The sequence below is a fragment of the Oncorhynchus keta genome, chromosome 10 (assembly GCF_023373465.1).
Source record: "Oncorhynchus keta strain PuntledgeMale-10-30-2019 chromosome 10, Oket_V2, whole genome shotgun sequence".
NCBI lineage: Eukaryota > Metazoa > Chordata > Actinopteri > Salmoniformes > Salmonidae > Oncorhynchus > Oncorhynchus keta.
In genome coordinates this window covers 6,447,541-6,466,228 of record NC_068430.1, presented here as the reverse complement: position 1 = coordinate 6,466,228, position 18,688 = coordinate 6,447,541, and the positions used below count along the sequence as shown (strand labels likewise).

General features: G+C 45.3%; 1 protein-coding gene across 1 annotated transcript in view; it reads left to right on the top strand.

The window, feature by feature from the left end:
* LOC118378281 (sodium- and chloride-dependent taurine transporter-like) overlaps positions 1-18,688 on the top strand; it is a 68,492-nt gene that overhangs the window by 29,331 nt on the left and 20,473 nt on the right. The window contains exons 5-12 of the mRNA XM_052526252.1: positions 4,132-4,264; positions 5,124-5,258; positions 6,377-6,480; positions 6,645-6,769; positions 10,420-10,532; positions 14,392-14,529; positions 16,092-16,194; positions 17,114-17,214. Of these exons, the coding sequence (XP_052382212.1) occupies positions 4,132-4,264; positions 5,124-5,258; positions 6,377-6,480; positions 6,645-6,769; positions 10,420-10,532; positions 14,392-14,529; positions 16,092-16,194; positions 17,114-17,214 (952 nt within the window). The remainder of the gene's footprint in view (positions 1-4,131; positions 4,265-5,123; positions 5,259-6,376; positions 6,481-6,644; positions 6,770-10,419; positions 10,533-14,391; positions 14,530-16,091; positions 16,195-17,113; positions 17,215-18,688) is intronic.

Here is an 18,688-nt window from a genome sequence, read left to right as displayed (position 1 = left end):
TCCCCTTCCCCACCTCTCCTCTGCTTCCCCACCTCTCCTCTACTTCCCCCTTCCCCACCCTCCTCTGCTTCCCCACCACTCCTCTACTTCCCCTTCCCCACCACTCCTCTACTTCCCCCTTCCCCACCTCTCCTCAACTTCCCCTTCCCCACCTCTCCTCTACTTCCCCCTTCCCCACCTCTCCTCTGCTTCCCTACCACTCCTCTACTTCCCCCTTCCCCACCTCTCCTCTACTTCCCCCTTCCCCACCTCTCCCCTACTTCCCACTTCCCCACCACTCCTCTGCTTCCCCACAACTCCTCTTCTTCCCCACCTCTCCTCTACTTCCCCCTTCCCCACCTCTCCTCTGCTTCCCCCTTCCCCACCACTCCTCTGCTTCCCCACAACTCCTCTTCTTCCCCACCTCTCCTCTGCTTCCCCACCTCTCCTCTGCTTCCCCACCTCTCCTCTGCTGCCCCACCACTCCTCTACTTCCCCCTTCCCCACCACTCCCCTACTTCCCCCTTCCCCACCACTCCTCTGCTTCCCCAGAACTCCTCTTCTTCCCCCTTCCCCACCTCTCCTCTACTTCCCCACCTCTCCTCTGCTTCCCCCTTCCCCACCTCTCCTCTACTTCCCCACCTCTCCTCTGCTTCCCCCTTCCCCACCTCTCCTCTGCTTCCCCCTTCCCCACCTCTCCTCTGCTGCCTCCTTCCCCACCTCTCCTCTGCTGCCCCCTTCCCCACCTCTCCTCTGCTGCCCCCTTCCCCACTTCTCCTCTACTTCCCCACCACTCCTCTGCTTCCCCCTTCCCCACCACTCCTCTGCTTCCCCCTTCCCCACCACTCCTCTGCTTCCCCCTTCCCCACCACTCCTCTACTTCCCCTTTCCCCACCACTCCCCTCACCACTCTCCCCTTCCCCACCACTCCTCTACTTCCCCTTCCCCACCACTCCTCTACTTCCCCCTTCCCCACCTCTCCTTACTTCCCCCTTCCCCACCACTCCTCTGCTTCCCCCTTCCCCACCACTCCTCTACTTCCCCCTTCCCCACCACTCCTCTACTTCCCCCTTCCCCACCACTCCTCTGCTTCCCCACCTCTCCTCTACTTCCCCACCACTCCTCTGCCTCCCTTCCCCACCTCTCCTCTACTTCCCCACCACTCCTCTACTTCCCCCTTCCCCACCACTCCTCTGCTTCCCCACCTCTCCTCTACTTCCCCATCACTCCTCTGCTTCCCATTTCCCCACCTCTCCTCTACTTCCCCACCACTCCTCTACTTCCCCCTTCCCCACCTCTCCCCTACTTCCCCTTCCCCACCTCTCCCTACTTCCCCTTCCCCACCACTCCTCTGCTTCCCCACCACTCCTCTTCCCCACCTCTCCCCCTTCCCCACCTCTCTCCCTACTCCCCTTCCCCACCTCTCCCCCTTCCCCTTCCCCACCTCTCCCCTACTTCCCCCTTCCCCACCTCTCCTCCCTACTTCCCCTTCCCCACCTCTCCCCTACTTCCCCTTCCCCACCACTTCCTCTACTTCCCCTTCCCCACCTCTCTCTGCTTCCCACCCTACTTACCCCTTCCCCACTCCCCTCTCCCCTTCCCCACTTCCCCTTTCCCCCTTCCCCACCTCTCCCTACTTCCCCTTCCCCACCTCTCCCCTCTCCCCCTTCCCCACCCTCTCCCCTACTTCCCCCTTCCCCACCTCTCCCCTACTTCCCTCTGCTTCCCCCACTCCTCTCTTCCCCACCCCTCCTCTACCCCTTCCCCACCTCTCCCCTACTTCCCCTTCTTCCCCACTTCCCTTCCCCACCTCCCCTACTTCCCTTCCCCCCCTCCCCTACTTCCCCCTTCCCCACCTCTCCCCTACTTCCCCCTTCCCCACCACTCCTCTACTTCCCCACCACTCCTCTGCTTCCCCACCTCTCCCCTGCTTCCACCTTCTACACCTCTCCCCTTTCCCCTGCTTCTCCTTTCCTTTCCCAACAGTCATGTTTATCTGGTAGCGCTTAGACAAACACAAACACAGGGCCAGGAACAGGTAAACCACTCTTAACTGAGAAGAGTAGAGATGAGACTGGCTGGCTGGAGCTGAAGGACAAGCTGTAAACTGATATTTAGATAGACGCCAGCCAGCCGTCTACTCTGTCATGTCTCTGTGGTGTTTTCATTCGGCTTCTCTGAAACATCCACACACGTTGTACCTTTTGTGAAGGATTCTAGGGAAGTGACCTTTATCTGAGGACTGCTGTGTAGTACAGGCTTTATAAAAAGCAGGTTCTTGGCCCTTGTCATAGCTGACTTGTTAAAATTCTGGGCCCTTGTTATAGCTGACTTGGTAAAATTCTGGCCCTTGTTATAGCTGACTTGGTAAAATTCTGGGCCCTTGTTATAGCTGACTTGGTAAAATTCTGGGCCCTTCTCATAGCTGACTTGGTAAAATTCTGGGCCCTTGTTATAGCTGACTTGGTAAAATTCTGGGCCCTTCTCATAGCTGACTTGGTAAAATTCTGGGCCCTTGTTATAGCTGACTTGGTAAAATTCTGGGCCCTTGTTATAGCTGACTTGGTAAAATTCTGGGCCCTTCTCATAGCTGACTTGGTAAAATTCTGGGCCCTTGTTATAGGTGACTTGGTAAAATTCTGGGCCCTTGTTATAGCTGACTTGGTAAAATTCTGGGCCCTTCTCATAGCTGACTTGGTAAAATTCTGGGCCCTTGTTACAGCTGACTTGGTAAAATTCTGGGCCCTTGTTATAGGTGACTTGGTAAAATTCTGGGCCCTTGTTATCGCTGACTTGGTAAAATTCTGTGCCCTTGTTATAGCTGACTTGGTAAAATTCTGGGCCCTTGTTATAGCTGACTTGATAAAAATTCTGGGCCCTTGTCATAGCTGACTTGTTAAAATTCTGGGCCCTTGTTATAGCTGACTTGGTAAAATTCTGGGCCCTTGTTATAGCTGACTTGGTAAAATTATTGTCTCTTGTTATAGCTGACTAGGTAAAATTCTGGGCCTTGTGTTATAACTGGCTTGGTAAATTCTGGGCCTTGTGTTATAACTGGCTTGGTAAAATTCTGGGCCTTGTGTTATAACTGGCTTGGTAAATTCTGGGCCTTGTGTTATAACTGGCTTGGTAAAATTCTGGGCCTTGTGTTATAACTGGCTTGGTAAAATTCTGGGCCTTGTGTTATAACTGGCTTGGTAAAATTATTGTCTCTTGTTATAGCTGACTAGGTAAAATTCTGGGCCTTGTGTTATAACTGGCTTGGTAAAATCTGGGCCTTGTGTTATAACTGGCTTGGTAAATTCTGGGCCTTGTGTTATAACTGGCTTGGTAAATTCTGGGCCACGAAAATCAATGGGACGTAGTTATAGCTCTGTGTGTCCTACTAATCTAACATTGAACAAGTCTGACTGTGTGTGTCCTACTAATCTAACATTGAACAAGTCTGACTGTGTGTGTCCTACTAATCTAACATTGAACAAGTCTGACTGTGTGTGTCCTACTAATCTAACATCGAACAAGTCTGACTGTGTGTGTCCTACTAATCTAACATTGAACAAGTCTGACTGTGTGTGTCCTACTAATCTAACATTGAACAAGTCTGACTGTGTGTGTCCTACTAATCTAACATCGAACAAGTCTGACTGTGTGTGTCCTACTAATCTAACATTGAACAAGTCTGACTGTGTGTGTCCTACTAATCTAACATCGAACAAGTCTGACTGTGTGTGTCCTACTAATCTAACATCGAACAAGTCTGACTCTGTGTGTCCTACTAATCTAACATCGAACAAGTCTGACTGTGTGTGTCCTACTAATCTAACATCGAACAAGTCTGACTCTGTGTGTCCTACTAATCTAACATCGAACAAGTCTGACTGTGTGTGTCCTACTAATCTAACATCGAACAAGTCTGACTCTGTGTGTGTCCTACTAATCTAACATCGAACAAGTCTGACTCTGTGTGTGTCCTACTAATCTAACATCGAACAAGTCTGACTCTGTGTGTGTCCTACTAATCTAACATCGAACAAGTCTGACTCTGTGTGTGTCCTACTAATCTAACATCGAACAAGTCTGACTCTGTGTGTGTCCTACTAATCTAACATCGAACAAGTCTGACTCTGTGTGTGTCCTCTCGTCTCTCCACAGACGTAATGTCCTCAGCATCTCCAGTGGCATTGATGAGATCGGGGAGGTCAAGTGGGACCTGGCCCTCTGTCTGTTGGGGGTCTGGGTCATCTGCTTCTTCTGCATCTGGAAGGGAGTCAAATCCACAGGAAAGGTGAGCTGGGATGCCGTTTCTGTCCATTTCCAGTTTTATAAAGCCCTTTACACGTCAGCAGTTGTCACTAAAGTGATTTACAGATACCCAGCATAGACCACAATGAGCAAACTAAGCAGAAGTGATAGCACAGAGGCCATCTTTACTCCTCTATATAGGGTCTATAGATGCTCAAACTATCAATTTGGTTGATTTGCAACAACTTTCTTGGGTTAAGTTTAGGATTAGGCTAAATTTAAGCGTCAGGGTTTGGTGGTGATAGTTACTCTGTTATTCCTCTTGTTTGTCTCTCTATCTCTGGGCTCTGACGCTTCCTGGTTTATCATAAATCTTAAGGACATACATCAAATCGTACAGTCGACTACTATAGTACAGGCTGTCACTATAAACCAAGAGCAGTTTCCCACAGTGCATTTACATCTCAGTATAATGAGTGTAGACAAGAGCCAGACCAGTCACAGCAACACCCGCGGGGACTTCTAGGAAGCTGGATCGATCCCAGACACCTTGTCTTATTGCCCCACTCTCATTTATTCACTGGTTTAGGCTGATTTATGTTTCCTTGTCCCTCTAAGCTGTAAGTTATCCGGTATCTGCGGTCTTTGGTTCCTGAAAAGGGAAGCGTAGTCAGCCTTCACAAAACAAGAGGCGAGAGTATAACAGAAAGGGTTGGATCGTGATAGAAGATGGGCTTGTGACAGCCTGATTCTGACAGTCAACTTAGACTGTCTCAATGTCATAGCACATAAGATTTGAAGTGTTTTTAACAAAATAATGACATTGTTTGTGAGATCTACACTATCGATGTGTAAATCTACTGATACATCGTCTCGTGTTTTGTCCTCTTGTTTTCCTGCAGGTTGTTTACGTCACCGCTACCTTCCCCTTCGTCATGCTGATCATTCTGTTGATCCGCGGCGTCACTTTGCCAGGAGCATCTGAAGGAATCAAGTTCTACCTGTACCCAGACCTGCAACGTCTCAAAGACCCCGAGGTAGAACCACCTAGCCTTGCCCTGCCCTGCCCCGCCCTGCCCTGCCCCTCCCTGCCCTGCCCCTCCCTGCCACTCCCTGCCCTGCCCCGACCTGACCTGCCCCTCCCCTCCCTGCCCCTCCCCCTGCCCTGCCACTCCCTGCCCTGCCCCCACCCTGCCCTGCCCTGCCACTCCCTGCCCTGCCCTGCCACTCCCTGCCCTGCCCTGCCCTGCCCTGCCCTGCCCTGCCCTGCCCTGCCACTCCCTGCCCTGCCCTGCCCCTGCCCTGCCCTGCCCTGCCCTGCCCCTGCCCCTCCCTCCCTGCCCTGCCCCTCCCTGCCCCTCTCTGCCCTGTCCTGCCCTGCCCTGTCCTGCCCTGCCCCTCCCTGCCCTGCCCTGCCCTGCCCTGCCCTGCCCCTGCCCTGCCCCTGCCCCTCACTGCCCTGCCCTGTCCTCCCTGCCCCTGCCCTGCCCTGCCCTGCCCCCCTGCCCTGCCCTGCCCCTGCCCCTGCCCTGCCCTGCCCTGTCCTGCCCTTCCCTCCCTGCCCTGCCCTGCCCTGCCCTGTCCTGTCCTGTCCTGCCCTTCCCTGCCCTGCCTTGCCCCTCCCTGCCCTGCCCTGTCCTGTCCTGCCCTTCCTTCCCTGCCCTGCCCTGCCCTTCCCTTCCCTGCCCTGCCCTGCCCTGCCCTGCCTTGCCCCTCCCTGTCCTGCCCTGCCCCTCCCTGTCCTGCCCTGCCCTGCCCTGCCCTGCCCTGTCCTGTCCTACCCTGGCTGGGATTCAAACAAACCACACTAAATCCTGGCCTAAATCTAGAATTTTCAAATACTTTGAGTTTAATATTGGATGTTAGCTGTAAAAAAAAAATCACCATAATGAATAGAAAAGGAGATAAAGGACATCATTGACATTAAGATAATGTAATTGTGGTGTAGTTGGCTGTAAAGCAAATGTTCATTGTTAGTTAATTGGCAAATGTGATTCTCCTGGGATAAGCAAACATGTGTGGAGAAAATCTGTCAAAATACTACCCAAAAAATACTACCATAATAATAGCCCAAATAGTCAAAATACTACCCAATGTATCCCAAAGCTTGCGCCTCAGCCTTCGTGTCTTACTTCTCCCCTCCTTCTACCTCCAGGTCTGGATTGATGCTGGCACTCAGATCTTCTTTTCCTATGCCATCTGTCTGGGAGCTATGACGTCACTGGGGAGCTACAACAAGTACAAATACAACTGCTATAGGTGAGCGCCCACTCCGGGGGGGGGGGGATTGGTTGTGGGTCCTAATCCAGTGGGTAAAAGAAAAATGGGTAACAAGACAAGACAAAACAAAGTGGGGTGGGGTGGGGGTGATCTAGGTTCCTTTTGTGTTCATTAACAACCTCCATGACATATGTGTGATATAGGGACTGTTTGCTGCTGGGAGGCCTGAACAGCGGTACCAGTTTTGTGTCTGGCTTCGCAATATTTTCCGTCCTGGGCTTCATGGCACAAGAGCAAGGGGTGGACATTGCCGATGTGGCAGAGTCAGGTACGAGGTGGTCAAAGTGGCAGTGATGGTGGGCGCTGCTACTTAAAAATAAACAAACAACAAATAAACAAACAACAAATAAACAAACAACAGTTGCTGGTTCTATCCAACAGAAATAATACAACATCTTAAAAAGACACTAGATAAAGTGAAATGTAATGAAAGCAGTGGATTCATTTATTTATTTTTTGTTAAAGACGGCATCGAAATATGGAAGTTTCGGCAATTGAACACTCGTTGACAGAAATAAAATATCAAGTTACAGTATAAAAAAAAAAAGAGCTTACTGTGATAAAAATGTGCAGTGATTCTGTATGACGTGGACTCCACAGAGTTGGATCTGGTTCGTTTCTTCAAGCAAATCAAGTGAAATGCTGGTGTGTGTGTGGGGGTGGGGGGGGGGGGGGGGGGGAACAAATAGTTTTACTGTTAAATTGGATCTTATCCAGAACGCTAGGGAGCGAAGAGTCATGCCATGCTTGAGAGATCCATCAGAAGATTTTCTTCTCAAGATTACCAGTAGATTTAAGTGTCCAGTTCCAGACTGTTCCAACAGATATCTACTGTGTGAGAGGCAGTAATCAAAGGACTTGTGCCAAGTCAAAACAAAAACCAAAGAAGTCTGACTCATGGGTACTTCATTCTGTATTTTAAGGTCTAGCATACTTATCCATTTTTTTCCCCCAATGTTATTTTCAGTTCAGTGGTTGATGCCCATTGTGGATTCTATATGCATTCTGTTTTCTCATTGTAAAAGTATTGTGTTGGGGCAATAATAATTAAGTACCAATTTAACTAATTACTTTGAAAACTTAATTCTTCTTCTACTGTGGATTTACAAGAGACATGCATCCGTGTTGATGTTTTTAGTTTATTTCCTCTGTAATTAGGAAAAAAAAACACGCCTCATTTCTCCTCTGGTATAGCAGAAATACATTATAATATGACATATGGGTCTTTGTTTTTAATAGACTGCATTTCCAGTATTGTTGACCCCCTCCGACAGTGTTTAGTCAGCCTGGACAGTCTGCTCTGACCTTGAACACACTCTATCCCGGTCCAGGAAACTGTACAGGAAGTTCCTGTCTGAATATCCAGGAAACTGTACAGGAAGTTCCTGTCTGAATATCCAGGAAACTGTACAGGAAGTTCCTGTCTGAATACAAAGATTCAGTGAATGTATGTAGGAAAATATGGATGAAACTAATCTAGTTGATTAGTTGACTGTACGAGAGTAATGCTACTGTAAGTCGTTTAATAGAGGTAATCCAAGGTGTTTCGACAGCAGGAATTTGAGTACACAGTACTGTAGATGGTTTGTGACACCATATTGAAGCTTACACCTCGTGCTGACTTTCCACTGACTGGGGAAGAGGCAAGTTTGTCTTAAACTGTTGCAACTTGATCCTGAAGAGGTTTTAATTTTAGGGAGATGCAGAGTAGATTCAGATTGGTACCAACGCTGATTGGTACCAACTTCTGCAGGGGCGACGCTGTTACCCGCTAGACCAGCCTCAAACACGAGAGAGGCTTTTATTTAGTAATTATTATTAGGGATGTAACAATGCCAGCTTCGGCAGTCTGCCAGCCAATCGTGTCGTGTTTGGTTGGATGCCTATTTTAACAGTTAAACCAACGTTATACTATGTGTTTTGCTGTTTTTCCTGTTTTGTTTTTTTACCTTCTGTTGTAACAGGTTATCCCAAAGTTATAACGCCACGTTATCGAGACGTTGCTATAGTTACAATCGAGAAGAGGCGACGTATGTTGTCTCTGATCCTGTCGTTGTTATTATATACTATATATTCTACTATATACTATACTAGTTATGTTATATACTAGCCTATATATTCTACTATATACTATACTAGTCATGTTATTATATACTATATATATACTATATACTATACTAGTCATGTTATGTACTAGCCTATATATTCTACTATATACTATACTAGTCATGTTATTATATACTATATATTAGCCTATATACTATACTAGTTATGTTATATATTATCCTATATATTCTACTATATACTATACTAGTCATGTTATTATATACTATATATTCTACTATATACTATACTAGTCATGTTATGTACTAGCCTATACATTCTGCTATATACTATAGCAGTCATGTTATATACTAGCCTATATATTCTACTATATACTATACTAGTCATGTTATATACTAGGCTATATATTCTACTATGTACTATACTAGTCATGTTATGTACTAGCCTATACATTCTGCTATATACTATAGCAGTCATGTTATGTACTAGCCTATACATTCTGCTATATACTATAGCAGTCATGTTATATACTAGGCTATATATTGTACTGTATACTATACTAGTTATGTTATATATTAGCCTATATATTCTACTATATACTATACTAGTTATGTTATATACTAGCATATATATTCTACTATATACTATACTAGTCATGTTATATACTAGCCTATATATTCTACTATATACTATACTAGTCATGTTATGTACTCGCCTATATATTCTGCTATATACTATAGCAGTCATGTTATATACTAGGCTATATATTGTACTGTATACTATACTAGTTATGTTATATATTAGCCTATATATTCTACTATATAATATATTAGTTATGTTATATATTAGCCTATATATTCTACTAGATACTATACTAGTTATGTTATATATTAGCCTATATATTCTACTATATACTAAACTAGTCATGTTATATACTAGCCTATATATTCTACTATATACTATACTAGTCATGTTATATACAAGCCTATATATTCTACTATATACTATACTAGCCTATATATTCTACTATATACTATACTAGTCATGTTATATACTAGCCTATATATTCTACTATATACTATACTAGTTATGTTATATACTAGCCTATATATTCTACTATATACTATACTAGTTATGTTATATACTAGCCTATATATTCTACTATATACTATACTAGTCATGTTATATACTAGCCTATATATTCTACTATATACAATACTAGTCATGTTATATACTAGCCTATATATTCTACTATATACTATACTAGTCATGTTATATACTAGCCTATATATTCTACTATATACTATACTAGTCATGTTATATACTAGCCTATATATCCCACTAGTGTAATTGTTATTGTTACAGCTGTTGATATTGGATGAACATCGTACTGCTATTGTAAGACTCCGTTGACCTTCTCCATAACATGAATACCTAGTCTTACCAGGAAATAACCATGAGTTAAGATGCCATGAGTTAAGATGCCATGAGTTAAGATACCATGAGTTAAGATGCCATGAGTTAAGATGCCATGAGTTAAGATGCCATGAGTTAAGATACCATGAGTTAAGATACCATGAGTTAAGATGCCATGAGTTAAGATACCATTGACAATGCATTACACTTACACGGCCTTAAGTCTGTGATTGTAAGGATAAGATGAGACGAGACGAGAAAAGATTTTTACAACTTGAGATTTTTATTTTATTTTATTTCTTAACATTCGAGTTTGGTCTGTGCTATATTTGGACGCACCAATGGCAGCATCAGACCAGATCAAACGATAGAACCCTGGTTTCTAATTGTGTTTTCTCCACTTCCCCGTCCCCCCTCTCACTTCTTGTTCCTCTCTAGGTCCTGGCTTGGCCTTCATTGCCTATCCTAAAGCTGTGTCTATGATGCCGCTGCCAACCTTCTGGGCTATCCTCTTCTTCATCATGCTTCTGCTGCTGGGTCTCGACAGTCAGGTCAGTACTATACTCATTATGAATCAAGAATCTGAATCTGAGTCTGAATCAGTCAGGTCAGTACTATTCTCATTATGAATCAAGAATCAGAATCTGTGTCTGAATCAGTCAGGTCAGTACTATACTCATTATGAATCAAGAATCAGAATCTGAGTCTGAATCACTCAGGTCAGTACTATACTCATTATGAATCAAGAATCAGAATCTGAGTCTGAATCACTCAGGTCAGTACTATACTCATTATGAATCAAGAATCAGAATCTGAGTCTGAATCAGTCAGGTCAATACTATACTCATTATGAATCAAGAATCTGAATCTGAGTCTGAATCACTCAGGTCAGTACTATACTCATTATGAATCAAGAATCAGAATCTGAGTCTGAATCAGTCAGGTCAGTACTATACTCATTATGAATCAAGAATCTGAATCTGAGTCTGAATCACTCAGGTCAGTACTATACTCATTATGAATCAAGAATCAGAATCTGAGTCTGAATCACTCAGGTCAGTACTATTCTCATTATGAATCAAGAATCAGAATCTGAGTCTGAATCACTCAGGTCAGTACTATACTCATTATGAATCAAGAATCAGAATCTGAGTCTGAATCACTCAGGTCAGTACTATTCTCATTATGAATCAAGAATCAGAATCTGAGTCTGAATCACTCAGGTCAGTACTATACTCATTATGAATCAAGGATCAGAATGATTATAGGTCAGGTCAGGTTGCTATGACACAGTAGTAAGCAGGTTTATTTATACCAGTCATATGAACACTGAGAGGATGAAACACATTTGATGGACTCGTAAAGGGAAGTTGTACGTTTCAGTAAGTCCGTTTTGTTTTTACACGAGTCACATGATTGCTGAGATGGTGAAACTGTAACATGGGTGGTGTCTGAGCGACATATATTATCATGAATACACGAGTACTGACTACTGTAGAACACTGTACCTAAGTATCATAAGATACTGTTCCATATCTATACATAGGTGTCTGGGATTCCATAGACTAACATTGACAGGTTTGAATGTATTTGGGACTGTACAACACCATACACAAGTAGAATGTGCTACTATAGTACTAGCTTTGGTCTAGAGACTCTAGTGTACACTAGGTAGGGGGTAGTGGAGGACACTATGAAGCAGGAGAGAAAAACGAAGAAGAATTCACATTGCTGCAGCTGTTGTAGCTAAAACATAGTGTCTCTACTCAGTCAGATCATATTTAGCCAACAACCCCTCGCACGGCGCTTGTTTTGACTCTGTCGGAGTTGGATCTTCATTAGAGCTGTCAAATTCACAAGTGGCTCCCGGCATTATACCTAAAGCGGACATCGCCATTGGCTCAACGGCGTCGAATGAACAGAAACCCTGAGCCTTGTTTACAAGTTGGAACACTGGAATGTGAGATGTTATCTACCTCAATTAGACCCTCTTGGACACCGCCTAAACACCCACTTGGACACCGCCTAAACACCCACTTGGACACCGCCTAAACACCCACTTGGACACCGCCTAAACACCCACTTGGACACCGCCTAAACACCCTCTTGGACACCGCCTAAACACCCTCTTGGACACCGCCTAAACACCCACTTGGACACCGCCTAAACACCCACTTGGACACCGCCTAAACACCCTCTTGGACACCGCCTAAACACCCTCTTGGACACCGCCTAAACACCCTCTTGGACACCGCCTAAACACCTACTTGGACACCGCCTAAACACCCTCTTGGACACCGCCCAAACACCCTCTTGGACACCGCCTAAACACCCACTTGGACACCGCCTAAACACCCACTTGGACACCGCCTAAACACCCTCTTGGACACCGCCTAAACACCCTCTTGGACACCGCCTAAACACCCACTTGGACACCGCCTAAACACCCTCTTGGACACCGCCGAAACACCCTCTTGGACACCGCCGAAACACCCACTTGGACACCGCCTAAACACCCTCTTGGACACCGCCTAAACACCCTCTTGGACACCGCCTAAACACCCACTTGGACACCGCCTAAACACCCTCTTGGACACCGCCTAAACACCCTCTTGGACACCGCCTAAACACCCTCTTGGACACCGCCTAAACACCCTCTGGGACACCGCCTAAACACCCTCTTGGACACCGCCTAAACACCCTCTTGGACACCGCCTAAACACCCTCTTGGACACCGCCTAAACACCCACTCCGACACCGCCTAAACAGCCACAATGTGGGTGTCTGCTATCGCCGGTTAACACCTGATCTGATTGAATCTAGACCTTGAAGCCACTTTCTCAGAATCGCTGGGTGACTTGATACAAGAAGTGATAGGTACAAAAAACCAACACTGTTTACTGGCAACTGCTGAGGGTTGTGTCACTGACAATTAAGTTTGTCACCCTCAACAATATCAGATTTCTCTGTGCTGGTGAAATGCAACCCCCTGCTAAGTCATTAATCCTTAGTAATATATATGCTTTCATCCAAAACCAATTACAGTCATTCTTGCATACATTTTATATATGGGGTGACCACAACAGGAAATGAACGCACTTCCTTTGGTGTTTCAATGCTCCTCCAACTGAGCCACACAGGTCCACTATTTTGATACAAGAAGGCAATTAATTGTATTACATACAATTATTTATACTATCCAGATACATAACGCATTAAACACAAAGCGATGTTTTAAGTGAGATGTTAGGGCTCGCCTGAAGCTGAAAAAATGATGGAAATTCACGAGCACCACAAGGCCTAACTTCACCTATGAGCACCACAAGGCCTAACTTCACCTATGAAAACCACAAGGCCTAACTTCACCTATGAGCACCACAAGGCCTAACTTCACCTATGAGCACCACCAGGCCTAACTTCACCTATGAGCACCACAAGGCCTACCTTCACCTATGAAGACCACAAGGCCTGACTTCACCGATGAGCACCACAAGGCCTAACTTCATCTATGAACACCACAAGGCCTAACTTCACCTATGAGCACCACAAGGCCTAACTTCACCTATGAAGACCACAAGGCCTGACTTCACCGATGAGCACCACAAGACCTAACTTAATCTATGAACACCACAAGGCCTAACTTAATCTATGAACACCACAAGGCCTGACTTCACCTATGAACACCACAAGGCCTGACTTCACCTATGAGCACCACAAGGCCTACCTTCACCTATGAAAACCACAAGGCCTGACTTCACCGATGAGCACCACAAGGCCTAACTTCACCTATGAACACCACAAGGCCTGACTTCACCTATGAACACCACAAGGCCTGACTTCACCTATGAGCACCACAAGGCCTAACTTCACCTATGAGCACCACAAGGCCTAACTTCACCTATGAACACCACAAGGCCTAACTTCACCTATGAGCACCACAAGGCCTAACTTCACCTATGCACAACCAGGGTTTTCCAGCACACAGCTTTGATCTGCTACAGTTGTTGCAGGATAACTTTCCTAGCATGCAGGAAATGTAAAACCTGTAGTGTATTTGAGGATTAAAAAGGCTTCTCAAGTTTGTAATTTCCATTTAAAAATTTCGGACTTGATTTTCGAACACATAAAAAATGTATCAACCCTTACAAAAATGTCCATTAGTTATAATCCACGTAACAATTCACATTTCCTGTTGCTGCAGGATTATTTTCCTGTTGTAACAAACTGGCTCATATTTAAAATCCTACATATCTGTATGATTCAAGCTTTCTCAAACAGCCTAATTCAAATATATTTGACCCCCCAACCCCCAACCCTGATCACAACACTGTTAGCCTATCAGACATTGACCGGTATAGTATGTTAACTGAGTGTTAATGAGATCTCTTGTCTCTGTCTTTCTGTCCTCAGTTTGTGGAAGTGGAAGGACAGATCACTTCCTTGGTGGATCTGTATCCCTCCTTCCTAAGGAAGGGTTACCGTCGGGAAATTTTTATAGCTATTGTGTGCTCCATAAGCTATCTTCTGGGACTTACCATGGTTACTAGGGTAAGTACTATCTTCCGGGACTTACCATGGTTACTAGGGTAAGTACTATCTTCTGGGACTTACCATGGTTACTAGGGTAAGTACTATCTTCTGGGACCATGGTTACTAGTAGTGTACTTTTTTACACTGATATCATATTACTGTAGTAGTGTTACTGAAGTAAGGTCTAGTGAATGTACTTTCCTACACCCCCTTAATGAATACAAAACGATCTGACTAAAGTTATTTATGTCTAATATTATAATTTGCCCTAATATGGTACTGTGGCCTCTGCTATTACTGCTGTCTCCATTATCAGCTTCCATAACAATGCGGGCTATAGACATATTAGGGCATAACTTTCAATACAATATGCAGCACCACATGTGTAGTGCAGTAAATAGCTACACCCGAAGGCAGTGGTTCCCAAACAGGGGTACAAGGGTCCCCAGGGGTACTCAGGTCAGAACCAGTGAGTACACGTTTGGGAACCACTACTGCCCTAATGAATAGAACAAAGTATTAAGTGGGATTGTTAATAAACCTCAGAATTCCCCCAGCAACAAGAGTCCCAAAACAACAGTTCCACTTCCTCTTTTCCTGTCTTCTCATGCCAGCCAGTCCCTTATAATAGCACCACTAAATATGCTGCTGTACTATCAAGAGCTTCCCTGTAGCCTACGGTATGATCTATTTAGAGACGCTTCTGGCTCACACACTTAAATCGCTGTCTTTTATCTCCACTCTTTCTGAAAACCTCCCTGCCTCTCGGCCTCGCAATGTAGAAACAAGCATGTGATTCCCCTCAGGCAGGCCCCCCTAGACAGCCAGGGAGTCAGGGAGTCAGTTACTGCTTTATCCAAGTTTTTTCCATGACATCACAGTCTCATGCTGCCTGTCACGGAGTGCTCTGTTGGGCTATTTCGTTGGAACACTGGACGGCTCAAGATTCCGTTGGCTATTTCGTTGGAACACTGGACGGCTCAAGGTTCCGTTGGGCTATTTCGTTGGAACACTGGACGGCTCAAGGTTCCGTTGGGATATTCCGTTGGAACACTGAACCGCTCAAGGTTACATTGGGATATTCCGTTGGAACACTGAACCGCTCAAGGTTCCGTTGGGATATTCCGTTGGAACACTGAACCGCTCAAGGTTCCGTTGGGATATTCCGTTGGAACACTGAACCGCTCAAGGTTCCGTTGGGATATTCCATTGGAACACTGAACCGCTCAAGGTTCCGTTGGGATATTCCGTTGGAACACTGAACCGCTCAAGGTTCCGTTGGGCTATTCCGTGCATTCCACAGGGCACGTTTATAAGTGAGTCATCAAAAACATAATCAAGATTAGGAAAAGTTTCACAGCACAGCGGTTGGAAACAATTGACGTAGGAAACAGAGTGTCAGTTGGAATGCAAACCTGTGTATTCTCCCACCACTGGTCTTAGGGGCCAACACCCTCACCAGCCCTACATACACTACAGTATATCAACTTCTACTGTGTCTCTGACTGTACATCTATCTTAGCATGCTACATTCCAACATGAGCCAAGCACTAAATCCTGCCTGTGTCTCTCTCCCACAGGGTGGCATGTATGTATTTCAGCTCTTTGACTACTATGCAGCCAGCGGTGTGTGCCTTTTGTGGGTTGCATTCTTTGAATGTATTGCTGTAGCCTGGGTTTATGGTACGTCTGCTCTGAAACACAATGCTCCGTGTGTCTGTATAGAAACTGTGAACATTCAACGTCCTCAGGCTCTATGTCAGTTAAACATATCATTTGACATGTTGGTCAGTTAACAGATGTTCCTTAACCAGAGCAACGTACAGGAGCAATTCAGGTCAAGCGTCTTCCTCATGGGCACATTCAGATTAGGTCAAGGTTCCATTGGGATATTTCCAAGGTTCCATTGGGATATGGGGCAGGTTCCATTGGGATATTGACAGTTCCATTGGGATATTTGACTTTCCATTGGGATATGGAACACTGAACCAGGTAGGTCATGGGTTCAGATTATTTGATTTCATCCACCTAGGTCAGGGTTCAGGGATTTGAACCAGCAACGTTTCCCTTTACTGGCACCATTGTCTTAAGCACTAGGCTACCTTTTATAATACGTTACAATCACATGCTATCTAGAGGTTTTACAGTTCTGTCTCGAATGCAACAAATATATTTTCCCCTTTGTTACACTTTATTGTTGCATTATATCAACTGACAGTGCCAAAATAGACCGAGAAGTAGACCCAGAGTATGTGGCTGTGTCCCATCACAAAGACAAGAATGAGACATACTATATTGGGGAAATCTGTCTGATTTGCCTTTTATGTCGTGTCATAATTTACATTTTTGACATTTCGGTCATTTGGCGGACGCTCTCATCCAGAGAGACTTACAGATAGTTCATGGATCTTAAGATAGCTTGGTGAAAACAGCCACATATCTCAGTCATAGTAACTACACTTTCCCCTCAGTAAAGTAGCTATCAGCAAAGTCAGAACTAGAAGGGGGAGGGGGGGGGGGTGCAAGTGTTTGTTCAGGATTTTTTTTAAATGCTAAAATGACCAAAAATGACCCCTATTTAACCATGTTCTCCTCCCGTCAGGCGTTGATAATTTCTATGATGCGATTGAAGACATGATTGGCTACCGACCAAATCCCTGGATGAAATGGAGCTGGTCTGTGATCACGCCTCTTCTTTGTGTGGTGAGTCTATGTTAATTGATACTGACTTCCTGTACCCGACTGTACATGATGTGCACTGGTCAAAACATGAAATGCCCCTTTATATTTAACCTTTATTTAACCAGGCAAGTCAGTTAAGAACAAATTCTTATTTTCAATGACGGCCTGGGAACACTGGGGTAACTGCCTGTTCAGGGGGTAGAACAACAGATTTTTACCTTGTCAGCTCGGGGATTCGATCCAGCAACCTTTCGATCCAACACTCTAGGCTACCTGCCGCTCCATGGCTACTGACCCTGTAACTGTCCCTGTATATAGCTACTGACCCTGGAACTGACCCTGTATATAGCTACTGACCCTGGAACTGACCCTGTAACTGACCCTGTATATAGCTACTGACCCTGTATATAGCTACTGACCCTGGAACTGACCCTGGAACTGACCCTGTATATAGCTACTGACCCTGGAACTGACCCTGGAACTGACCCTGTATATAGCTACCGACCCTGTATTTAGCTACTGACCCTGGAACTGACCCTGTATATAGCTACTGACCCTGTATTTAGCTACTGACCCTGGAACTGACCCTGTAACTGTCCCTGTAACTGTCCCTGTATATAGCTACTGACCCTGTATTTAGCAACTGACCCTGTATTTAGCTACTGACCCTGGAACTGACCCTGTAACTGTCCCTGTAACTGTCCCTGTATATAGCTACTGACCCTGTATATAGCTACTGACCCTGTATTTAGCTACTGACCCTGGAACTGACCCTGTATATAGCTACTGACCCTGTATTTAGCTACTGACCCTGGAACTGACCCTGTATATAGCTACTGACCCTGGAACTGACCCTGTATATAGCTACTGACCCTGGAACTGACCCTGTATATAGCTACTGACCCTGGAACTGACCCTGTATATAGCTACCGACCCTGTAACTGACCCTGTATATAGCTAATGACCCTGTATATAGCTACTGACCCTGGAACTGACCCTGTATATAGTTACTGACCCTGGAACTGTCCCTGTAACTGTCCCTGTATATAGCTACTGACCCTGTATTTAGCTACTGACCCTGTAACTGACCCTGTATATAGCTACTGACCCTGGAACTGACCCTGTATATAGCTACTGACCCTGGAACTGACCCTGTATATAGCTACTGACCCTGGAACTGTCCCTGTATATAGCTACTGACCCTGTATATAGCTACTGACCCTGTAACTGACCCTGTATATAGCTACTGACCCTGTAACTGACCCTGTATATAGCTACTGACCCTGGAACGGACCCTGTATATTGCTACTGACCCTGGAACTGACCCTGTATATAGCTACTGACCCTGGAACTGTCCCTGTATATAGCTACTGACCCTGTAACTGACCCTGTATATAGCTACTGACCCTGGAACTGACCCTGTATATAGCTACTGACCCTGGAACTGTCCCTGTATATAGCTACCGACCCTGTAACTGACCCTGTATATAGCTAC